The sequence below is a fragment of the Eptesicus fuscus genome, chromosome 18 (genome assembly GCF_027574615.1).
Source record: "Eptesicus fuscus isolate TK198812 chromosome 18, DD_ASM_mEF_20220401, whole genome shotgun sequence".
NCBI classification, from domain to species: Eukaryota; Metazoa; Chordata; class Mammalia; order Chiroptera; family Vespertilionidae; genus Eptesicus; species Eptesicus fuscus.
In genome coordinates this window covers 30753861-30779918 of record NC_072490.1, presented here as the reverse complement: position 1 = coordinate 30779918, position 26058 = coordinate 30753861, and the positions used below count along the sequence as shown (strand labels likewise).

At 39.2% G+C, this 26058-nt stretch overlaps 1 protein-coding gene across 4 annotated transcripts in view; it reads left to right on the top strand.

Annotated features, from left to right (window-relative positions):
• PIK3CB (phosphatidylinositol-4,5-bisphosphate 3-kinase catalytic subunit beta) overlaps window positions 1–25124 on the top strand; it is a 139671-nt gene extending 114547 nt beyond the window's left edge. For all 4 annotated transcript variants that reach the window (XM_054708178.1, XM_054708180.1, XM_054708179.1 and 1 more), the window contains 8 exons: window positions 1309–1487; window positions 2324–2433; window positions 3542–3620; window positions 16484–16651; window positions 17894–18017; window positions 21464–21609; window positions 22933–23065; window positions 23673–25124. In XM_054708178.1, the coding sequence (XP_054564153.1) occupies window positions 1309–1487; window positions 2324–2433; window positions 3542–3620; window positions 16484–16651; window positions 17894–18017; window positions 21464–21609; window positions 22933–23065; window positions 23673–23810 (1077 nt within the window). In that variant the 3' untranslated portion in view covers window positions 23811–25124. The remainder of the gene's footprint in view (window positions 1–1308; window positions 1488–2323; window positions 2434–3541; window positions 3621–16483; window positions 16652–17893; window positions 18018–21463; window positions 21610–22932; window positions 23066–23672) is intronic.
• The last annotated feature ends 934 nt before the right edge of the window (window positions 25125–26058 follow it).

The window sequence follows — 26058 nt, the reverse complement described above, 5'->3', positions numbered from 1 at the left end:
GGATATCAACACATTAGTGATGGGGCATGAAAATTCCAAACTGTACAAACATGAAAGAAATTAAAATTTGAAATACTTCTAAAAGTTCCTGTTTGCATAGCCCATTTTTTAGCTGGTTCCCTTTTCACCACTGTTTGTACAGCTTCTGGAATTGTTGAGAAACGAAGTGTCTGTGGTTTTGACAGATGACTGACTTGGCAGGTTGGTCTGCCGTCTCAATTTTATCATCAAGCTAATAGAAATTTCCCAGTTTCCTGTGAGTAAGCCCCCAGCCTGTCTGTAGAAACTGTATGCCTGAATTCACCTCCCTACAGAGTCTTAGTAGTTTTCTTGAATAGGAGCAGAGTTCGAAAATGAAAATATGGTATAAAATAAATCTCATGTTCATGGAAATTCAAGCCATGGTATTCATAATGTTTTTTGTATACATATTTTATATGCTTGTTATATACAACTTATACATACTTTGTTTTTATCATTAGTTGTTTCCAGTTTTAATGCCATAATGATAAATTATTTTGGTTTGTGGTTGGCCAAGGCTGTTTTATGGAATTTTACATAACATGATGGAAAGACCCTCAGTTATTAGACAAAGTTACCTTTTAAACACAGTGGTTTTGATTAAGTTGGCCATTGTTGATTGACCTTGTACTTCTTGCATAAACTTTTTTTATTTGCATAAGTTTTGATAGCCAGTGTCCTCATTATAAAAACAAGTCATTAATTTAGACTTGGACAACAAATACTGTATTTTTATTTATTACACAAAAAATCCATTTTAACATACTATTAATGGAAAGAGAATATACTGAGAAGATGACATATAAGAATGATGACAAGAAGCAGGTAGTAAGGTTGAATATTAGGAACCCCAGGTTACTTGTACATAAATTTTCCTCTTAAACTACGGAGTTGGCCAAATGGAGTGTTTCAGGTTAGTTGTGTTTTAAATTCTGTTACTTAGTGAGTTGTAGAGTTCTGTGTAGTTTAAGTTTCATACTTATCTTTTTATCCACAATCTATGTCCCTTTACTTTTTCCTGATTGATAAGATTCCATTTAAGAAAAGGGTTAAAGAAAGTTTGAAAAATGATGTTTTAAGTAACAAGTGATAAAAGTAAGTTTTTTATGCTGTTGTATCTGTTTTTCATAAGCCAAGTACTGTTTTTACTTTAGCTGGTTGGGGTGTGTGTGGGGTTGGGGGTGTGTTCTGAGTGGTTGCTGATTAATATGATCAAATTGTGTCATAGTACTTTGTATTATTTTTAACCATGAATTAATTTTGGTGGTGGGGAAACTTATTTTCCAGGTTGAAGCACTCAATAAATTAAAAACTTTAAATAGTTTAATCAAACTGAATGCAATGAAGCTAAACAGAGCCAAAGGCAAAGAGGCCATGCACACTTGTTTAAAACAGAATGCTTACCGGGAAGCCCTCTCTGACCTGCAGTCCCCTCTGAACCCATGTGTCATCCTCTCGGAACTCTAGTAAGTGACAGTCTATGCTATGTTCAGTGGATGTTACATGAAAACAGCAATAAAGAAAGGATTTCTAAGTGACTGCCTTGGAGGAGGAAAAGGGCCACGTATTAGCACCAATAAGTGGAATATAATTAAAGAAGGGAGACCTTAAATGTCCTCAAAGGTTATTCTTGTGTTCAATAGGATGTATGTCTGCTAGCTAAATTTACCTGTGGGGTTAGTGAAAGTTATTACAAGTTCACTTCCTTTCAAGTGTATATACTAGTAATTAAATTTATTTTCTATTACTGGTTTCTAAGAGTTGAAAATCCTATGTAAGTAAAAATGTTGCTACCCATCATTTGATAATTAACTTATTTTAAAATTATTTACTAACCAGCTTTCCTATTTCAAAATGAGACCTTGAATAAATTTGGAAAATTATTTCTCACTTTTTCATTCTCTATAGAAGCAATAATGGAGAAGTAATAATATGTATTCAGTATATCAGTATTCAAAATTGACTCCTTTTTAAGAAATTAAGAATGAACTCTTAATAATTTTAATAATATTATTGACTATACATAACAACATAAAGAAGAATAAGGAAAAGAAAGGAGGACTTTTAAATGTAGGTAGTAAGAAGGGTAAACCTAGGTTTTTAGTCCAGCCCATCTGGCATCACTACATACCAAAGGCTGTCATCCAGGTTGCTTTTCTGCCAAGAGGAAATGCTCTAGTTCTGACTTCTGTAGACTGGAACAGGTGAGGGGTTCTCCCTCGACTAGTATATCACAGCAAAATTATAATCTTGTCCTGTCTTTAAATTGAAGTGGGCTAATTTTCCCCTTGTTTGATTTCAGTGTTGAAAAGTGTAAATACATGGATTCTAAAATGAAGCCGTTGTGGCTGGTATACAACAACAAGGTATTTGGTGAGGATTCAGTCGGCGTGATTTTTAAAAATGGTGATGGTATGTACTGAAGTTTTTATAGTGCCAAATTTCTTAGTATTTCTTCTTTTGTTGTTGGTTTCTTTATCTGAAATGTGTAAATGTTAACAGCAAATGGCATCCAAAAGAGCTAGCTATCAGTGGTCGTGAGGTTGAATTCATCATGTCCTAAATCTTTTCCCCCCCTTTTTGGAAATTGACTTCTACAGCTTACTTATATACATTGTTCTAATATACCTTCCCTTTCCCCCCTACAAAATACAAAGTCTATTCCTTTGGTAAAAAGCTTGTGAAATACAACAGAATATTTCCAGTAATATATTCATACATCTTATTTCAGTGATAACAATTTTTATATTGCTGCCATAGTTTTGTTTTTTAAAATACCTTACTGAGTCCTGGCAGGTGTGGCTTAGTTGGTTGGGTGTCATTCTGTGCGCCAGTTCGATTCTTGGTCATGGCACATGTCTGGGTTGTGGGCTCGATCCCCAGTAAGAGGTGTGTAGGAGGCAGCCAACCAGTGTTTCATTGGGTTATTAACAGGAATTAAGTGAGATAACAAGTAAATGTGCTTAGCATAATATGTGCTTACAACTACTTTTAAAAGAAGTTGTAGTGTTTTGCCAGACATTTACATCACTTGACCATATGAATGTCATTATGTAGAAGTCACTACTTTCACAGCCTCTGTTACCTGAAAATTACCCCTGGACATCATAAATAAAATAAGCTATTACTGTTTTGTGAACGCATCATGCAGTTATTACTTTAGCAATTCTTGAGAACTTCCTGTGTATCCCTAAAATTAAAAAAGAAGGAAAAAAATTAGTGTGAATTGTGTGGATGCTTTAATATAACATTACTGTGTTAAAGCTGTATTATAATTAGTAGAGTAGCTTACACATGGTAAACTAAAATATTTTTACACTCCATTTTTAAAATTGTGTTACTGGGATGTGCTAACCAACAAACCTTAATGAATATGATCAACTTTAAAACTTTGGGGAAAAAATTATCAGAGCATTTGCCAATGGTTTTAGTTAATTCTGGCTGCATCAGCTAATCTTAAGTTAATGTTAGCAATTATAAAATGGAAAACATTTGTAATAATGAGGGTTTTTTCTCTTAGATTTACGACAGGATATGTTGACACTCCAAATGCTGCGCTTGATGGATTTACTCTGGAAAGAAGCCGGTCTGGATCTTCGGTGAGATTTCTAGTGAATTATTATTATTATTATTTTAAATATTAGTTACAAGTTGTTTTTTTTAATATATTTTTATTGATTTCAGAGAGAAAGGGAGAGGGAGAGAGGGATAGAAACATCAATAATGAGCCATCGATCAGCTACCTCCTACACACCCCCCACTGAGGATTGAGCCTGCAACCCAGGCATGTGCCCTGACCAGGAATTGAACCTGGGCCCCTGCAGTCCGCAGGCCAGTGTTCTATCCACTGAGCCAAACTGGCCAGGCACTAGTGAATTATTTTTGTCTCATGTTATATTCCTTCCACAGCAGAATTTTTAAAATTTATTGATTCCTTCCCTCCTGTTACTATTAATTTTTTATAATAATGTTTATGTACCTTTTTATAGCTTGCAGTGCACTCTCAAATATATTATCTTATTTAAACCTCATCAGGTGTAGAAGTAGATTTGTGATGGTGAATTCAGAAAGAAGGAATCGGTTTACTCTCAGGGAGGAATCACGGGGTTATGGAGTGACAAGGCCAGCGAAAGGATTTGCCCTTCTTTTTAGCCTAGTAACATTGTTTTCTCTGCCTTCCTGAGAGCCAAGAGTTTTGGTAAACTTTTAGAGCTTTTAAGTTACCACCATTATTAAGGGTGGACAGCGAGCAGGAAAGGCTTATGGCAACAGAAAAAAGGAAACATACTAGATTTTAAAAGTTTAATTATTATCAAATATTCTAAGGTAAAGAGCAGATGATAATTGCAAATGAAATGTTGATGTACTTATATAAAAACTAGAGGCCCAGTGCACGAATTTGTGCACGGGTGGGGTCTGGCCAGCCCAGCCCCAATCGGGGCAGATCAGGGATAGGCCTGTCAGGAGGAGAAGATGGCAGGAGGTTGGCCAGCCAGCCTGCCCCGATCGGGGGAGGGACCACAGCTGATTGGGGGCGGGGCTGGCCAGGGGGAGGGGCTGTGGATGGTGGGCCAGTCAGCCCCGCCCCCGATTGGGGTGGGGGGTGCCGACTAGGGGCCAGCAGCCTGGGGGAAGGGCCATGGGTGTTTAGCCAGCTGGCCCTGCTCCTGATCAGGGTGGGGGAGCCGATCTGGGGTGGGGCCGGGTGGAGGGAGGGGCTGCGGGCCGATCAGGGTAATGGGGGCCTGCTGGGGGGGAGGGCTGCAGGAGGTTGGCTGACTGGCCCCACCCCCTATTGGGGTGGGGAAGGTGATCAGGGGCGGGGCCCGGCCAGGGGGAGGGGCTGCGGGCCTATCATAGTGGGGCGGGCCGATCGGGGGCCGGGGGGATGGGCCACAGGAGGTTGGCCGGCCGGCCCCACCCCCTGATCAGGCCAGTTTGCTGGCCACAGTGGACATCATAGCGACTGGTCATCAGTCGTCCTGGTCATGATGGATGCTGGCTTTATATATATATATATGTGTGTGTGTGTATATATATATATGTGGCTCATGGCTGGCGAGCACCTCATGTGGGCTCATGGGATCGGGCCTAAGCTGGCAGGTGACATCCCTCTTGCAGTCCGGGACCCATTGCTCCTTACCACCTGCCTGCTCGCTGCTCCTTACCGCTCGGCACACTGCTCCTTAGCGCTGCTGCGGAGGTGGGAGAGGTGCTCGCCAGCCATGAGCCCAGCTTCTCGCTGAGCGGTGCTCCCCCTGTGGGAGCACATTGACCACCAGGAGGCAGCTCCTGCATTGAGCGTCTGCCCCCTGGTGGTCAGTGCGCATCATAGCGACCAGTCGTTCTGGTTGTTCTACCATAACAGTTGCTTAGGCTTTTATTATATAGATTTCAACCATGTTAAAAATTCACTGAACAATGACAAACTGATGTTGACAGAAACTAATGTCAATAGTCATTTCAGGTGGTAGGATTGAAAATGATTCCCCTCTCCCCGCCCCACCCCCCCCTTGTGTATCTATTTCTCTAGTTTTCTACAATGGCAATCTCTTTTACTCAAGGAGAAAAAAAACATTAAGCATGTTTCATGATATAGCATAGGTCCATACAGTTTTTAAACTTTTAAAATGCTAGTTAATAATATTTAACTTTATCATTTACCTAATTCTATATTTTTTTAATTGTGGACTGTTTCAAACATGAAAGTACAGAAGAAAATTTACAGCAAGTTTTATATTCTGATGTTCAGATTTAATAAGCATATATTTAGCAATTAAGTGACAGATGTTAGCATGTTTCCATATGTTGGCCAGCTTTTTATTGTGCTGTTGGTCATTTGCGTGTGTTCTTTGGAGAAATATCTTTTCAGGTCTTTTGCTCCTTTTTGAATTGAGTTATTTGTTTTTTAATGTTTGAGTTATAAGAATTTTTTATATATTTTAGATACTAGAACCTCCTATTACATAAACTATTTGCAAATATTTTCTTTTAATCTTTTTATATGGTATGTGGCAGGAGTCTAATTTTATTATTTTAAATTCGATATCCAGTTATCTTAGCACCATTTGTTGAAAAGATGTTCTTTCTTCATTGAACACCAGTTGACTAAATTTGAGAGTTTTTTCTGTACTTTAAATTTTGTTGTTGTTGTTTTTTTGTTATTCCTTGCCCGGGGATATTTTCCCATTTATTTTTAGAAAGAGTAAAAGAGAGAGAGAAACATCAATGTGAGAGAAACATTGATTGGTTGCCTCCTGCATGAGTCTCACATCCTGCAACCAAGGTCTGTGCCCTTGACTGGAATCGAACCGGGTACCCTTTGGTCCACAGGCCGATGCTCTATCCACTGAGCCAAACCAGTTAGGACTGTAATCTAAATTGTATTTCATTGATCTGCATGTCTGTCTTTGTCATAGGCTTTATTACTGTGGCTTTTTAATATGTTTTAAAATTGGAAAATGTGAGTCCAGCTTTTGTTCTTCCTCTTTATTTATCTGGGAATTTCTTAATTTCTCCATTGTGTTTAAAGAATAATTTTAATGGACATTGAATTCTTGTTTGAGTCTTTTAGCACTTTGAATGTCATGTTACCTTCTGGCCTTTAAGGTTTCTAAGGAGGAATCAGTTGTTAATTTTATTGAGAATCCCTGTCAGTGATAAGTCACATCTTTATTGTTGCTTTCAAGATTCTGTTTTTTAATATTTTTTCCCCATATATATATATTTTTTATTTCAGAGAGGAAGGGAGAATGAGAGAGATAGAAACATCAATGATGAGAGAGAATCATTGATCGGCTGTCTCTTGCATGCTCCATACTGGGGATCAAGCCTGAAACCCAGGCATATGCCCTGACTGGGAATCGAATCATGACCTTGTGGTCCACTGTCATCCACTGAGCCCTGCCAGCTGGGCTCTATTTTTTAATCTTGACAGTTTGACTATAATGTGTCTAATCCTACTTGGTGTTTATCACATTTTAAATTTGTTGAGCTTCTTGGATGTGTAGGTTATTGTTTTACATCAAATTTCAGAAATGTTCAGCTCTACTTTTTCAATTTTTGTTTGTTTGTTTGTTTGTTTCTTTTTTCTTCTCCTTATGAGATTGCCATTATGTACTTGTTGATATGCTGGATGGTATTCTACAGTACCCTGAAGCTCATTTTTTTCTTCACTCTTTCTTCATTCTTTGACCTATCTTCAAATTTGTCTACTCTTTCTTATGGCTGCTCATATCTGTTGTTATGTTCCTCTAGGGAATTTTATATTTAGTTATTGTTCTTTTCAACTTCAGAATTTCTATTTGGTTAATTTTTAATAATTCCTGCCTGTTGATAGTCTCTTCTTGGCAATTAATTATTCTCATATTTTTCTTTAGTTCTTTAGAAATGGTTTCTTTTTTTTCTTTTTTTTAATATATTATATTGATTTTTTACAGAGAGGGAGGGAGAAGGATAGAGAGTTAGAAACATTGATGAGAGAGAAACATCAACCAGCTGCCTCCTACACACCTCCTGCAACCTACTGGGGATGTGACCGCAACCAAGTACATGCCCTTGACCGGAATCGAACCTGGGACCTTTCAGTCCACAGGCTGACGCTCTATCCACTGAGCCAAACTGGTTAGGGCTAGAAATAGTTTCTTTTAGTTCTTTGAACATACTGGAAATAGGTGTTATAAAATTTTTGTTTAATATGTTCAACATTGAGGTTTGTGTGTCTCTTTTTTAGAAAAAGATATTTCTATTGATTTCAGTGAGGAAGAGAGAGGGAGAGAGAGATAGAAATATCAATGATGAGAGTCATTGATCAGCTACCTCCTGCACGCCCCCTACTGGGGATCGAGCCTGCAACCCAGGTATGTGTCCTTGACCGGAATCAAACCCAGGACCCTTCAGTCCACAGGCTGACACTCTATCCACTGAGCCAAACAAGCTAGGGTGTGCGATTCCTTTTTAACAGCAGAGAAAATTAAGGCTCAAAGGATATTAAATAATTTGTCAAAACTTACAAAAATATTAATTAGCAGAGCCACATTCAAATCCAGCTCTGTTAGACTCTAAACTTGATGTCTTTCTATTATTTTACCAGTCTAAACGAGAAAACAATTATGGTAAGATATATCTAGTACCTCCCCCCTTCTTTAAAAATATGTTTTTATTGATTTTTTTAAGAGAGAGAGAAACATCATCGATTGGCTGCCTTCTGCATGCCCCCTACTGGGGATTGAGCCTGCAACCTTGCCATGTGCCTTGAACGGGAATCGAACCAGTGACCTCTTGGTTCCTGGGTCAACGCTCAACTGCTGAGCCATACCGGTTGGGCTATATAGTAATTTTTTTTATTTATCCAAGTGTTCTGGTACCCAAAAAGTGTGTATTTTTCCCATTGGTTCTCATTCTCTCTCTCTCTCTCTCTCTCTCTCTCTCTCTCTCTCTCTCTCTCTTTCTCTCTCTCTCTCTCTCTCTCTCTCTCTCTTTCTCTCTCTCTCTCTCTCTCTCTCTCTCTCTCTTTCTCTCTCTCTTTAGAAAGTTTTCTAGTCTTAAATCCTCCCAGGGTAAACTTTTGCTATGCTGTTGAGGTAGAAAGAACAATTCACAGGTATTGTTGTTTTCATGAGACTTGTAGATGTGATTGGAATAAGGAAGAGAGATTATAGAGTTCATACGAAAAAGACCTTTTTAACACCATAAATTATAGTGTTGTTTTTTAATTAGGAGGAATTTCTAATACAGCTGTGTAAAAATGGAATTAGTAATTTTGAGTAGGAAACAAGTTTTTTGGTCAACCACTCATAAGAAATACTGCATAGATAAAAGGCATGGTGATCGTGAGAAACTCTGCCTGAGGGATATAAACCCAGAGGGATCTGGGCTGGCTTTTTTTTTTTTTTTTTTTAATGAAGTTTTATTAGCGCACAACCACAATCCATTTATTTGCAGATAGTCTGTGGCCACTTTTATGCTATTAATAGCAGAATTGAGTAGCAACCTAATAGTCTGCAGCATCTAAAATATTGTCTCATTCCAGCAAAAGTTTAGAGACCCTTCCAAAAACAGTAAACGGCGATAAAAATGTTTTTATTTGACTTATACCATAAAAAATAGGGGAAACTTTTCAGGCTTAGGCTAATAACTCATTGATTCTTTTCAAATTCAGCGTTTAAACTACATAGTGGTCTCCTTTCGCTAAGAACAGATTCAGGCCATATGATGAATCTTATCTAAATATATAAAAGCCTAAGCAACCAGCTGACCATTCAACTGGCTGGCCAACTATTCGACCTGCCGGCTGGTAGCTATGCCACACACTGACCGCCAGGGAGCAGATGTTCAACGCAGGAGTGGAAACCACAGACATTGAAACATGGAATAGACTGATGAATCTCAGAGGGGATAGGGGAGGGCAGGAAGAGATTAACTAAAGATATTATATGCATGCTAGAGGCCTGGTGCACGTGGGGTCCCTTGGCCTGGCCTGTGCCCTCTCGCAATCTGGGACCCCATGGGAGATGTTGGAGAGCCCGTTTCAGCCCGATCCCCGCAAGCCAGGCCGAGGGACCCCACTGGTGCACGAATCCGTGCACTGGGCCTCTAGTTTAGTTATAAAAGGCTGAGCTAAAGATTTTGTCCTTAGTTCCATCAGCCTAATTGAAAGCCCCAACCAAGTTCTTTTCTTTTAGTTTTGATTTTACATTCTGATCAAATGTGAAGTATGTTTAGCATTATCTGAAGTTCAGTGTGACCTCGGGCAAAGGGAGGCAGCCCCATGTGAGGCAGTGCTAGAAATAAACCTGGTGTCTCCCTGATAGGAAGCAATGTGTGTCTAACAAGAAAAAGGAACTTGTCTGTCTAGAGAGATCTTTGCTGACTTTTGGTACTCTGACCCCATGTTTAAAAAAATATGCAGGACTTTAATTATTTTGAGTTCATTTTCAAACTAGTACCTTTTCCTCGCTAAACATTTTTACTGTTTCTATAAATATACATGCTCCAGTGTTTCTATTGTGTTTGTTTTTCTTTTGGCCAGCTGTTCAGGTTAAACTGGGTCACGTAGCACATACTCTTAAGTTTATTCTAAAATCTAATGTAACTTCTATACAGCACTATTTTGATCAGAATATTTTAGTACTTGTAACAGTGCCATTTTAGCTTGAACCAAAGTGCATATTTCTCGTTTTCATTTTCCCCTGATGTCTTAAAGTACTCTTTTGTCATATTTAATTTCAAATCAGAACATTTGTAAGCCATCAATATGTTAGAACACCCTGACCTCCTTTGCTCAACAAATAATAGTTAGCCTTTTCTGTCAAGTCCAATATGTTTTCTACATTTAAATCTGTCAAGCCTTTGTTAAAGTTGACAGTCCTCCCTCTTTACCCCCTCAACACACACACACATACACACTCCCATAAATACATGTGACATTAAATTTTGGACAGTTGTCTTCATTGTGACTTACATCTGAGTTGCACTAATGGGGTTTACTTCCCTATTAAGAGAGAGTGCTTTAATGACACTGGTATCAGTGGTCTCAGAATGAAGGGAGAAGATTGAATTAATGAAATCATTAAGTAAAGATGTTATGCTCTCCTGCTTTGGAGGCAATGGGCTAAGACTTGGGTCAATGAGACTTGGGTCAATGTGTCAGAGTCAAGGCCAGAGAAAACTTTCTACATACCCATTCAGAGTAGGGTTAAGGAGCTGCCACTCCACTGTATAATTAAATAAATTATTAAATTCTTTCTTTAGTGGGAAGGTAGCAAATTACTCTTCGGGTCAGAGAGTCAGAAAGGAAGGTAAACATTGCTAATCGTTGTCATGGCCTTTATAAGAAGTGTAGAAGTTGAGTGCAAATGAGGCCCATGTAAGATGGTCAGGATTTGTCCCCAGCTTGACTCTGTCAAACTGTCTTTCAGACAAGAATGTTTTTTCCTTCCTATTGTGAGTGTTCCATCCTCAAGACACTGAATGCTTTCATCATTGCCTGCTTTTGAAGGGGAAGTTGTTGGATTTTTGCCCAGTTTGGCTGCAAGTAGGGTGGGAGGAGATGCAGGAAAGTGAGCCAGAGTGCACTTGAATCGGCAGTGTTTACTTCACATGTGTTGTGTCATGATAAGGATAAGGAAATTGGTAAAAACCTTTCATGCACCATAACTGCCTTTTTTATTGAGGGGTAAATTCTTAAAAGGAGAAATAAATTAATAATGTAGATGTAAAGCAATCCATTGGTAATATCAGACTGCCAGCATGTACTGACAACTCTGCTCTCAACCTTATTTTGCTAGAACTAGGCAAGTGCTTCAAGAGGCATAAATATGCTCAGCAGGTATGGCTCAGCATCTGGGCCTAGACCCAGGAACCAAGAGGTCACCGGTTCGATTCCCAGTCAGGGCACATGCCCAGGTTGCGGACTCGATCCCCCGTAGTCAGGGGTGCAGGAGGCAGCCAATCAGTGATTCTCTCTCATCATTGATGTTTCTATCTCTCCATTCCTCTCCCTTCCTCTCCCTCAAATCAATAAGAGCATATGTAAAAACAAAACAAAACAAAAAACCTGGCCATTTTTTTAGGTTTTTTTTAATTTTTAAAAAATATATTTTTATTGATTTCAGAGAGGAAGAGAGAGAGAGAGAGAGAGATCAATGATGAGAGAGAATCATTGATTGGCTGCCTCCTGCATGCACCCTACTAGGGATCAAGCCTGCAACCCAGGCATGCGCCCTTGACCGGAATTGAGCCCGGGACCCTTCAGTCTGTAGGCCGATCCTCTATCCACTTAGCCAAACCAGCCAGGGTGCCATTATTTCAGTTTTTTAAAAAAGAGGCATAAACTGGTTGAATTGTTGTTTGGTGGGAAATTTAGGAACTACTTAAAACTCTCTTGTTTTATCTGATTGTTACATGCACTAACACACATTCCCCAGATTACAAATATACACACACACTCTTTCATAAAGTCCTTCAAAGGCTTTTTCAGTGAGTTTGGGACAATGACAAGCCTTTACATGGCCTATAGAACCCTGCATGGTCTTTCCAACACTGATTGTTTCTTGTCCTCACCTTGCTTTTGTGCTCCCCTTGCACTCTCCTCCAACCATTCTGACCTTCCCCCTCACAGAGATCTTACCTAACTCTTGGCATGTTCTTGTGGCACTTCTCATTCATACAAAGATCATATGTAGTATATTGTGCATTTGTGATTTGTCTCAATGAAAGGCTAGTATTTTTGCTCATTTCTGCATCACCATCAGCTAACACAATGCTTGGCACATAGCTGCACCCAAATACTTACTGAATGAATGAATTCCATCCATTTCATTTTCTGTAGTTACCAGAGTTTTATGTGAACTTTTCAAGGCATCTCATTTCATTTTGGAATTGCTGTAATGATAATAAAGTTTTTAGAAAACTGGAAAAAATGTTCACAACCAGAATTAGAAAAGGATATCTATACTCATAAAAGGGTGTAATATGCAAATTGGTCAGAATGCCCTCACAGGAGGAACCAAGATGGCGGCATAGTTAAACAACTAATCTGCTGCCTCACACAACAATTTCAAAAACACAACTAAAAGACAAAAACGTCTACCACCCAGAACCACGGGAAAGCTGGCTGAGTGGAAGATTTACAACTAAGAAGAGAAAGGAGCACAATCGCTGAAAAGCTGAGGTACGGAGGCACACGAATCGGGCTGGCGGCGGACGGCTGGGTGCGCGGCTTTTCTTCAACCCGCAGGGAGACAAGCTCCTGATCACTGAAATCCAGTTTCTGGGGACACTCGGGGGACCCAGACACCTACGGGGAGAAGCTGGACTCTCAGCCATCGGGTTGGAAAGTGAGAGTGACTTTTTTGCGGTGGTGCGCCCAGCAATCATTGTTTACTGCGCTGGACCGTGGGGCGCAGGGACTTGGAAACGGGAAAGGCAGAGACGGCTGACGGCAGCCATCGCTGTTGGCCACGCCCTGAGACCCCGCCCAGCCCTGAGGCCCCGCCCCGCACATTCTACAAACCTGCCCAGGCTCCACACAGCGGCTTTTACATATAAAAGGCCTGTTCTGTGGCAGCTTAACCAACTGCAGCTCCAGTCAGACTGCTCCAAAACCGCCCAAGCAAAGGAGGAGAAAACTAGCCCTTGCTGTAGCTCCTGCTGGGGAACACACAGTACACAAGGGTACACCAAGAATGTCCACCTCAAGTAACTGGGAGGCTGACCCGTTGAACCAATAGGACACCTAGTACACAAAACTACCCTACCAACTCAGGGAAGCAGAGAATATGAGAAGGCAAGGAAACAGATCACAAACCAAAGAAATGGAGGAAAACAAGCGATTGGACATAGAGTTTAAAACCACGGTTATAAGGTTTTTCAAGAATTTCATGGAAAAGGCCGATAAATTCCATGAGGACCAACTAGAAATTAAACATACACTGACTGAGATAAAAAATATTATACAGAGACCCAAAAGCAGACTAGAGGATTGCAAGATTCAACTCAAAGATTTGGAATACAAAGAGGCCAAGGACACTCCTCCAGAGAAGCATGAAGAGAAGAGAATTCAGAAAGTTGAAGATAGTGTAAGAAGCCTCTGGGACAACTTCAAGCGAACCAACATCAGAATTATGGGGGTACCAGAAGATGAGAGAGCGCAAGATGCTGAAAACCTATTTGAAGAAATAATGAACGAAAACTTCCCCCACCTGATGAAAGAAATAGACTTACAAGTCCAGGAAGCGCACAGAACCCCAAACAAAAGGAATCCAAAGAGGACTACACCAAGACACATCATAATTAAAATGCCAAGAGCAAAAGACAAAGAGAGAATCTTACAAGCAGCAAGAGAAAAACAGTTAGTTACCTACAAGGGAGCTCCCATATGATTATCAGCTAATTTCTCAACAGAAACCATGCAGGCCAGACGGGAGTGGCAAGAAATATTCAAAGTGATGAATAGCAGGAACCTACAACCAAGACTACTCTATCCAGCAAAGTTATCATTCAGAATTGAAGGGCAGATAAAGACCTTCACAGATAAGAAAAAGCTAAAGGAGTTCATCACCACCAAACCAGCATTATATGAAATGCTGAAAGGTATTCCTTAAAAAGAGGAAAAAGAAGAAGAAAGATAAAAATTATGAACAACAAATACATATCTATCAACAAGTGAATCTAAAAGTCAAGTGAATTAAAAATCTGAAGAACAGAATAAACTGGTAAACTTATTAGAATCAGAGGCATAGAATGGGAGTGGATTGATAATTCTCAGGGGGAAAAGGGTGTCTGTGTGGGGAGTATGGGAAGAGACTGGACAAAAATCATACACCTATGGATAAGGACAGCGGGGGGGGGGAGGTAAGAGCAAAGGGGGGTGGGAACTGGGTGGTGGGGAGATATGTGGGGAAAAAGGAGAAACAATTGTAATCTGAACAATAAAGATTCATTTAAAAAAAAAAGAATGCCCTCACAACGGGCCGAACAGCAGGCGGGTGGGGCAAAAGGCTGGCAGGGGGGTTAGTGAAGGATGACCAAATGACTGAACAGCAGGCTGTGTGGGGTGACCAGGCCAGCAGGGGGGCGGGCAATGAGGGGTGACCAAATGACTGAAAAGCAGGCTTCATGGGGCAACCAGGCAGGCAGGCAGGTGAGCAATTAGAAGCCAGCGGTCCCGGATTGTGAGAGGGTTGTCCAACTGCCGGTTTAGGCCCGATCCCGAGGGGTTCCAGATTGGAGAGGGTGCAGGCTGGACTGAGGGGACCACCTCCCCCCCAACCACACACCCCGTGCATGAATTTCATGCATTGGGCCTCTAGTTATGATATAAACAACTAATATAAATCACTAAGGAAAACATGTAAAATCCTAATAAATAGACAAAGATGTGAATAGCTAATTTACAAAAGAAATTTATCTTAAAATGGCTAAAAGAGAGCTGAGAAGTTTTGTTTTCACTAGGGGTCATAAAAATGCAAATCAAAGCAAAATGCTTCTTATCAATTTGGTGAAAATTATTTTGCACAAGAAGGAGCCTTACAGGCTTCTTATATATATTCAGTGACATTAGAAACTATATAAGGTTAAAAAGATAGTTTTGGAGCCTCATAGACATAGTTTTAAGCATTGGATCTTTTACTTAGTTAAGTGTATGATTTTTTGCACATTACTTTATTTCTCGTGTGTAATATTGGTAACTTACATTATAGGAATTTTGTTATTAAATGTTTATTCATTAGAAATATTTGTTGAGTGCCTGCTTCGTGCCAGGCACATTCTCAGGCACTGAGGATTCTGCAGTGAACAAAGCATCACTGCCAGTGGAACTTACACCCTGAGGGTAGATATAGACAATAAGCTTATAAATAAAATGTATAAGATACTGGATAGTATTGAGGTCTATAGAGGAAAATAAAACAGGGAAGAGAGAGCAAGTATTGTACCACAGATATTGTTGCTATTTTAAATAGGATGATCCAGGAATTTTTCACTGAGATGGTAACATTTCAGCAAAGGTTCCCAAAAGGCAAGGGAATAAGTCATGTAAATATCTTGGGAAAGAATGATCCTGGCAGAAAAAATTACACTTCTAAAGGAATGAGGGAGGATTAGTGCCTGATGTATTTGAGGAACAGAAAGGAAGCCAGTGTAGTCTGAACAAAGTGAGCCAGGGGAGGATACTAGGAAAGGTAAAGGGGGAGTAGATTGAAGGCCTTGTGAGTTATGACAACTATATTGGCTTTCATTGTAAGGTGGGAAGCCATTGCAGACATTTCCATCAGGAGAGGGACATAATATAAGTATATCTTAAGTGAATTATGTTGCTGTTGCATCCAGAACTATGATGTGGAAGCAGGAAGACTAGTTAGGAAACTGTTGAATAATTAAGGGTTGATGGTGACTTGAACTAGGGTGGTAGCAGAAGGAACGATGGAGGCAATATACATATTCACGAGAGGTAAATGTTGGGCATGAGAGAAAGCGTAAAAGGTGACCTTAAGGTTGTGGGCTTGAATCTGGACACATGAAATTGCCATTAACTAATGTGAAATACTTATATGAAGCTAATATGAAGTAATTATCTTGCTATGTATTACCTTTTAGGTGCTCCATTAAGGGTTGTTTCCTTCCTCAAAATTTAGAGTAAAAAATGAAAGACTTTTATCTGATGTACTTCTGTCCACCTATGTGAATTAATAGAATATTTCACCAGAATAACTAGATAACAGATTTTACATTTAGCTGGCATATTGGAATTCTAGTAAATTACTCCATCTGTTGGCCAAGAGATTTACTTCCTAACAGAAGGTAGAACTCATATCTTTCCACATGATAACAATACAGTAATGGCAAGGATATCAATTAGTAGTAAAATGTTTTTAAAAATAAAAGAAAAAACTCGGTTAATATTTCATTTAATAGATAATTTACACATGTGGCTCTTTATTCCCATTTTTTTCCCTTTCAGGATGTTGCCTTATGGCTGTTTAGCGACAGGAGATCGCTCAGGCCTCATTGAAGTTGTGAGCACCTCTGAAACAATTGCTGACATTCAGCTGAACAGTAGCAATGTGGCTGCTGCAGCAGCCTTCAATAAAGATGCCCTTCTGAACTGGCTTAAAGAATACAATTCTGGGTTAGTTTATTTTGTTTGGTTATTACTTTTCTGAACAAACATCCAAATAGCTGTTATCCCATTTAGAATCATCAGTGTCCTAGAGGAAATATTAATGTATTTATTGCTTCATTTCAGGTTAGATCAAAATGACAAAATAGGACTTCCTAAAGTCTTACAGATGATTAGTGTTGAATTCTACTTTATCTAAATCTTAAATTCCAACATTTAAGTATTTTAAAAAGAACTTACAAGTTTTTGTTTATATTTATCAACTTTTATAATTATGTGAATGTGTGAGCTTAAGTGAGTTCTCAATGGATTTTTGTAATAGAAGTAAATGAGTTTGTAGACTGATCTCTCCACACTAAAAAATAAAGTGCTTGGATCTGTGTTTTTTATGGTTATTGTATTAGAAAGCCCTAATATATAGGAAATTAAGAAATTACACAGTGAGAGGAAAACACTTGGCAAGTATTTTTAGCTGAAGACCTCAAAAATCAGGCTTAAATTTGATTATTGACAAAATCCAAGCTCTTGTATGTATCAGTTTATAAATTTTGATCTTGTCTCTAATGGGTCTGTATTCTAATTTAGGTCAGTGACATGAATGATTGGAACTGCAATACTTAACTCTTAAATATAGAATTCTAGTGTTAGGTCAAAACAGACCAAAATGTTCCAAAGCCCCAGCATTATCCAGAAAAGCTAATGGTCTCCTCTCATTTCTATGCATATGAACCTGCCCCCATCTTCATTGAAACATGACCCTAGGACAGTGATGGGCAACCTTTTGAGCTTGGTATGTCAAACTTCGCCAAAAAACTGAGCATAACTCGGGTAGTGTGTCACTTTGAGGAAAAAACTAACTCCAAGACTCTAGTCGCAAATGTTTCATCCTCAGGAGCAGCAAATGTTTCATCCTCGGCATGCGGCCGCGTGTCATCAGAAATGGCTACGCGTGTCAGTGCTGACACGTGTGTCATAGGTTCGCCATCACTGCCCTAGGACATGGTCATTTGAATGGCTAAAGTCTAGTCTTATGGCTTTAAGCCAGCCTGTTCATGTTTACTCCTCTCGGTTCTGCTCCTGTGATGACCGTTCTCACCCTCTTGGCTGAGCCAGCAAGTTCTGATCATATGGTTTTGGCAGCTCTGTGTTGCAGTTCTCACAATTAAAGAGGAAACAAGTGTGGGATTGGGTCTTATCTCACTCATTTGGAGACCAAAAACGTTTGTTGCTTGTATTTTTTCTTTTGTTCAGGGATGACTTGGACCGAGCCATTGAGGAGTTTACCCTGTCCTGTGCTGGCTACTGTGTAGCTTCTTATGTCCTTGGAATTGGTGACAGACATAGTGACAACATCATGGTAAAAAAAAATGGCCAGGTGAGCTGTTCCCCAGAGTCTGCCAAGGGCCTCAGGGATGCTTACTTATGTACAGCACAGTCTCTTGTGAAACTCAGGCAGATTCTGTAGTGATTCTCGGAGTCATGTGCTTATCTTTGATTTCCTATTCTTTGTTTCACATACCATCTGCTTCATCTATCCATTGGTTTGTTTGCTTAGAGTTAGGTGATGAGAATTTAAATTTTTAAAATTATTATGGTTATTTAAAAGTGCCCTATTCTTTTAAATAGAGTAGAAGGAAGAGATGACGTACAAAATGTATTAACTTTAAATAAGATAACCAGTGCTTAAAAAGAAAAAAGTGGAGATGAAATTTGCTTGACCCATTTTCTCATTTAGAATATCAATCTAATCATACATAGGAGTAGGGAGAAGTAGAGTAGGAGTAATATCACTCTGGGGTAACCAGGGAACTAGACTAGGTTATTTATGAAGAAGCTGTTAGTTTTCAAATGAAGGTGTGTTTTTTTTCGATGTGACTTATTTTTTTTGTTAATTCCTTTAATTAAGCAACATAGATGAGATATTTAGGATAATTTTTTCAGTTTAGCCACCCTTAGAATTTCCTGCCGGGAGAAGCACATTCCAAAATGAAAATGTTTAGGTTCCTGTGTGAACTCTGGCTCTAGGTGGGACCCAGAGTTTTAGACCTGAGAGATTTAGGTAGTTCGGCTTGGGCTTTGACAGTTGAACCTTGTGTTCACACTTAAAAGGATTCCTTAGGACTTCCAGTTAATCAGATTGAACACATGAGTTTTTCTTAATTCTTTCTGACACTCTTTTAATATGATACTAAGGAATAAGAGAAATAAAAAGTAATATGAAAAGAGGCCCCCATTAAGTGAAAGACATCGGCAGATTTGGGAATGATAGAAAGCATGAGGAAAAAGTGGCAATGACTTAGCATAGTTGAGGAAAATTGAAACCTGTGTACGTTTAGAGGAGTCTGTCAAGTCTGAGAAAAGCTTGGGGATCAAATGCACAAGGCACTACAGAAGGTGTGGATGAGGGAAGAGGATGAAACACGAATGATTGGCAGTTTTTATGTGGAGCAATTAGGTGTGTATATCCCCACTCTCAGCAAGACTCTAGAGATTCTTCTCAAGAGACTCTGATTGGTTCCAGTGAAAAGTCCTACAGATCCTGACAATTGAGGTCTCCCCCCAATCACTTTGCAAGTAAGCCCACCAATCAGTCCTACCGTGTACATAGAATTTTCATTCAACTTTTTAGCAACTCATTGTTCAAATTTCTGCTTGGCCAAGCATTAGCAGAAATTTGAGGGAAGCCTCAACATAAAAAATATAGACCAAAACAAACAGAAGGGGTGAAAAAAACCTGGGAAAACAGAATAAATACAGTAAAACAAACAAAAAAAAAGATGATTAAAATATCAAAACAAAAGGAACATTGCACCTACGAAGTAATAATAGGGTTCTGTGGGGTTTTTGTTAAACAGAAAATAGAATTCTTAGAAATTAAAAAGAGGGACAAATAAAAAGTTAAAATTAGTGTAAACTGAAGATTAGATAATATTTATTGAACTTTTAACCTGTGGAAGGCACAGTGCTAAGTTCTTTAGTTAATTTCTTCAATCCTCAGGAAAACCCTATAGAATTAGTGGTAGGGAAATCACCACTTACCAGTGAGAAAATTGAGGCAACAGACATACCATTTAAATCCTGATTATTTGGCTCAGAGTCTGTTTTTTAGCCACTATTCTCTCTGTTGCTCCTTAATATACCAAAGGAACTAAAACATCTGATAAATAGAAGAAAGAAGATCCAGTAATGATGGTGAATCAATCCAGGGAGGTCCACCATCATTCTAATAGGAGTTTCAGAAAGAAGAAGAAGGGAAGGAACTTAGCAAGCAAATAATATAAAACATATCCTAAAGCTTATGTTTATGAATATCCAGTCAACAGAGCACAAAAGTTTCCTTATATTGGATGAAAAGGCCCTTACTAAGCCCTTCACTATGACATTTCAGTGCACCAGGCATAAAGAGACGGTATTCAAACCTTCCCAGAGATGCAGCAGGCCACATACTTGGAGTCAGAAAGACTTGGCTTCTCAGTAGCAATATTGGACACTATAAGAGAGTGGAAGTTAGCCTTCATAATTTTTAGGGAAAACGAGCTCTAACCTAGCATTCTAATCAGACTATGAGTCAAGTATAAAGGTGGAATAAAGACATTTTCAACCATACAAGATCTTAAAAGCTGTATCTCCTCTGCATCTTTCCTAAGCAGGCTATCTGAATAAGGACATCCACCAAAACAAGGGTACAAACCAGTAGTTCTCAATTGGGGTGCTTTTGCCCTCAGGAGACATTTGTCAATATCAGAAGACATTTCTGGTTGTCATAACTGGGAAGATGATATTCTATTGGCATCTAGTGGGTAAAGGCCATGAATGCTTCTAAACATCTTGTAGTGTACAGGACAGAACCTCATAACAGGATTATTGGGCCCAGAATGTCAGTAGTGCCAATATTGAAAAATTCTGGTCTAAACCAAACAAGAATGTGATGTGGGACAAGAGTTGAAAGGAGAGCCCAGGATGATGGTTGTGCAGCAGCCCTAGAGAACAAACAGCCCACAAAGGAACTATTAGATTACCTGACCATGAGGGAAAATATTTTGAAAACAATTTTTAGATTTTTAAGAAGATTTTGGGAAGAATTAATGCTAGGGTCTTAGAACTCTAAGTTTAAAAAAAAGAAAGTTGTATCAAGGAAAAAGGTGAGCAAAAATAGAAATGTAGTCCTAGTATTCCAAAACCCACATGGCTTAGCTTTGAAATGCATTTACGTAGTTGAACAGTATAAATATTGAATATTAATTTGATCGGAAATTATGATATAATGTTCCAAATTGTGTAGCATTACATCAGTATAAGAGCACTAAATCTTTACCTTCCATAATAAGAATAGTAATCCAAAATTAGGAAGTAAAAAATAAGTATAAACATACTATTTAGGAAAATGGAGGCAGATATCAGGAAATATGTGTGAAAATGGGGAGATGTTACCACTAGTAGCACTCAAGATGGTGAGGGAGCTACTAGGACAAGAATATACTCTCTTTGTTATGTTTCTACATGTAGAACTATAGAAATAGTTCTGTATGTATAACTATTTGTTTTTTAAAAATCAGACATGTTTATTATTTCAGATATATTTTTGCCTTTTAAAGAGTTGCCTTCCTCACTGGGTATATGCATTTTATGATCGGTTATTACTGAATATAAAAGACCTATGAATGTTAGACATGCTCTGTTCCCAAGAAGGCTGTGGAAAGAGAGAAGAGCTCAAGCTGAGGGTGGGTGTAGTGTATGTGAATCTAGGACTGCTGAGATCTTGCCTTTCTATTTAGAATCCACAAGAAAAACAAGGGAAATGAAATCCCATTTGTTTTCCAGCTCTTCCACATTGACTTTGGACATATTCTTGGAAATTTTAAGTCTAAATTTGGCATTAAAAGGGAGCGAGTGCCTTTTATTCTTACCTATGATTTCATTCATGTGATTCAACAAGGAAAAACAGGAAACACAGAAAAGTTTGGCAGGTGAGTATTGTCCTCATGTTAAGGGTATAAACACACCTAACGTTTTCTCCTCTGACCATCTAGACTTGCATTTCTTTGCTGAGCAATATTTAGGTCTGAGAAATAGTCTGTTAATAGGAGGTTTTGGGGGGGAATTTGCCTTTTAGATCCAGGTTGTAATTCAGATACACTCAGAGAAGAGAAACGAAGCTACAAAACTGAAATTAGCTACTGTGTTTTATTCTAATAGTATATCTCCTTTTCCTCTCTTAGAAAATTCTCTGAAACTGTTAAGGCATTTGAGAGTGAGATGCTGAGAACAGGCACTTGGCTGTTATTCAGTGTGGAGTACAGTACGGGAGCCAGGGTTTCAGGGGTAGACTTTGTAATCTCTGATCTATTCCTCCTTGTATGTTTCCAAGCACATAACTTGTCTTCCTGTCTTTGTTTTATCTTAAAACTGATACAAAAATAATTAAATTTCAGGGCTGTTTTGATTATTAGAGGTATGTTATATGATGTGACCAACTCATATTATAGGCTTACTAAATAATTGCTATTATCATTATCATTTCTAGTTCTGCCTGGGTTTCTGCAGAATATACCTCTGGGTCCATTTTTTTCTTTGGCAAAGTTAAGTTTGGATGGTCCTCTTGAATGACCATCTTGAAGAGGAGCGAGAAAGATGGAAAGATGACAGGGAGGCCCAATGCAAAAGCATTGATACTGATTTCGGGGACATTAAAGAAAATCTCTGGAATCAGGCCACAAACTAGAAGTATGTTCAGGAATCCTCATGGATTATAATTATCACTTTGTTTTTATAACCTTTTTTTTTTTTTTTTTTGCCTCATAGAATTTAAAAGCCTCAATTAACTTTTTTATTGCCTTTTATCATAGAATTTCTATTTGGTTTTGGTGTTGAAAAAGATATGTGTGGCCTGGCCAGCATGGCTCAGCAACCAAGAGGTTGCCAGTTCGAATTCCCGGTCAGGGCTCATGCTCAGGTTGTGGGCTCCATCCCCAGTGTGGTGTGTGCAGGAGGCAGCCAATCAGATTCTTTCTCAACATTGATGTTTCTATCTCTTTATCCCTCCCCCTTCCTCTTGGAAATCAATTTTTTTAAAAAGCAAAGAGATAAGTGAGTGTTATTTTAGAGAGTTTGATTTATTTTATGTAAATTTTAGTCCTGGCAGTTTTCAAAGAAGCAGAACTATTAATTAATTCAGTAGAAAATGTTCAGCTCTTATGGAAAGCCTAGCTATGTCTCTCTTGTTTTCTTGTACTAATTTGCTATCTCCCCCTCTAACATCATGCTCTTGTGATTTGCCGCATCAACTAAAGGTTCCGCCAGTGTTGTGAGGATGCCTATCTGATTTTACGACGGCACGGGAACCTCTTCATCACTCTCTTTGCACTGATGTTGACTGCAGGGCTTCCTGAGCTCACATCAGTCAAGGATATACAGTATCTTAAGGTATAAACCCCTTTCTATGTATATAGGAGTTCAAGTATGCCTGCCTATTTCATTCAAATGTTCAAAGGGAATGGAACAAAGTCATGTTCAGTGAGATAGTTCTTATTAGGAGTGGTAGCGACAAACACTTGAGTAGCTGTCTTGCAGTAATCATAAATTCTTTTCATCTTCGAAAACCCTTTGGCAGAGGTCATATTATCACCCTACCTTGGTGTTCATGCTCCCTGCTGCAAACGGCATTTAAATAAAAACAGTAGGTCCAGAGACTAGACTAGTCTGCATGGACTAGACTGACAGATCTCAGAGGGGAGGACGGTGGGAGGGATGGGAAGAGATTAACCAAAGAACATATATGCATATATGCATAGCCTACAGACCAGTAGTGAGGTGAAGGCCTGGGGTGGGGTAAGGCTGGGTGGAGGTGAGAAAGGGGGAGGGCGTGGGGGCATCTGTAATACTGTCAACAATAAATATAAAAATAAAAACATGAGGCGCACAACTTCATGTTGGCTGGGGTGGCATGGCCAAGTAAGCTTCCTGCATACATTTGCATATCACTTTGGAGCATGTATAAAATCTGATTTTTTTTTTTCCCTTCAATTTTTAGGACTCACTTGCCTTAGGGAAGAGTGAAGAAGAAGCACTCAAGCAATTTAAGCAAAAATTTGATGAGGCACTCAGGGAAAGCTGGACTACTAAGGTGAACTGGATGGCCCACACGGTTCGGAAAGACTACAGATCTTAATGACCAGCCTTTTGTTTCATTTTCATTTTGCACTTGCACTAAATTGAACATGACCCTGCCAGAGATTTTATAAAGGGAATGAAATTCTGAATCTCAGTTAAATTAAGAACAATGCATCAACAGAACAATCCCCAATTACCACCCTCTGCTTTTTGTATGCTTCCAAGATTCATCACGAAAACTGTCAACATTATGGATAATCATTTCCTGCTGACTTTGCACGCCAAGGAATGCTACTAGAGATTGTTTTTTGTCTTTTTAAATTTTGTTTTCATTATTTGGTACTTTTCCAGAAAGGTGTAAATACTTCTTTTATGAATTGTGACCAAGTGTTATCACTCAGCCAACTTATCCACACCTGGGGACTGGTGGCTGTTCTTAATTTCCAAATGAGGCTTAAAAAACAGTATCTTTCTTCCTTTTTAAATTGTGTAAACTACAAATTATAATATAATATGAAATTATGATTATTTTTCAAAAGAAATCTTTTAAACCTGTGGGAACATTAATTCTTTTGTTGATATTTATCTGTCGTGATAGCATCATCCCAGCCAGACTTGCTGAAAATCTACTGGTGAGGCAAATATAATATATTTGCTGACTATATATTTATAAAATTTCTAGTGGGAGTTCTGTATAAAAATATGTTTTTTTGTTTTCCTTCAGCCTCTGTTTTACAGAAAGCAGAGCATCTCCCTAAGTTACTTTTTTTAGTTAATTATGTGATCCAGTTCTTCCAGCTGCTTCTGTACTGAGGCACACATTAATACAGATTTTACTGTATCTGTGAAAGCGTTCACTTGGTAGAGATACTTGAGCAAATGTATCCAAGACAGAAAACAAATGAAAAGGAAACTCTTATGAAATAAACTTCAGACCTAAAATTCAGTATTTTAGTAAAATGCCAGCTGTTCTTACTGTATTTATTAAAACTTATAATGATGTGATTTTTTTTTAAGGATATTAGTTGAAAATGAAATGGTTTCATGGAATTCTTTAATTTATTTGTTGAGGTACCATATATTTAGGGTGCTAGACGGCAAATAATGTTGTTAATATGTGCAATAGGAACTACTGGTTTGAATGTGTAAATGGATGCTCTTTCTGAGTACTGGCAACATCCAGCAAAACTACTGCTTATTCTCCAAAGACTATTGGGATCTCCAATCCTCAATGACACGGGAAAGAAAACTGAGTATTTGCCCCGTGACTGAGTTTTCTATAGGAATTTCATTAAAGATTGTTTAATTTTGTTGTCTTCCTTCATGTTTTCAGTCAAATAAATGTGTGAGCTGGTTTCAGCGGCTCTTGGGATGTATGGGCCTCTTCTTTATGGGCAGCCCAGGCCTTTGGACCTTGGCACTGGGACTCTGAAGAAACAGTCAAGTCGAGACAAACCAACCTCAGGAATTGTAAGGCACACGGTCTCTTCCCTGACTTCTCTCCTTGCTTCCCTATCCCATTAGTACTATGGGAGGCCTCTGGACTTTGGAGGGAGCTTGAGGCAAGAGGGTACCCTCATCGTTTCCATATCTTTGGGAGGTACCCCGGGGTCTAAAATGCCTCTTCAGTTACTCGGTACCCAGGCCAAAGCCAGGCTGTACCACTTTGGCGCTCTCTTCCACAGGCAGATGTTCAGAGCAGGTCACAGTTTCTTGGAAATAACTCAGCTGAGAATGGGGATTGATCTCTCAATATTACTAGGGCTGGTCTAGACTCAGTGAGAGTTCCAGGAATAGGACTGTAGAAGGATGGTATGTTCAGGGGTTTTTGTCTGGTATCAGTCCATCATTACATGCACCAGATTGCAAGCCTGGGGTTTGGAGGAGGGTGAACATTGCCTGGTAGAAATGGGCACCACTGTTTCCAGAGGGGTCTCCTCGGTCAGTGAATGTGAATGTCTTTAAGAGCGAAAAAGGGAAAGGACCTCTCCAGACAGTGTTGGACCTGAGTCCAGAATGGCTTGTTTCATACTGTAAGCCCCCTAAAGATGCCAGGACACTGTGGGACAGGAGCCTCAGTAACTGATAAGCATACTAGTAACTAGTAGGTGCTTCCTACAGACTTGCTGAATTGCATGTCTGATTCTCAGGGCCTCTGGCTGAGCCAGAGAGGAGAAAGTAAAAGGCAGAGGATAGCCAGCCTCTGGGATGGGTTGCGGTCTGAGCTGCAGGATGAGCTTTTTTGCATGGGGCTGGTTACCCAGTGCCTTGGCTATTAAGTGCTCTGGTCAACAGCAGATCTTACC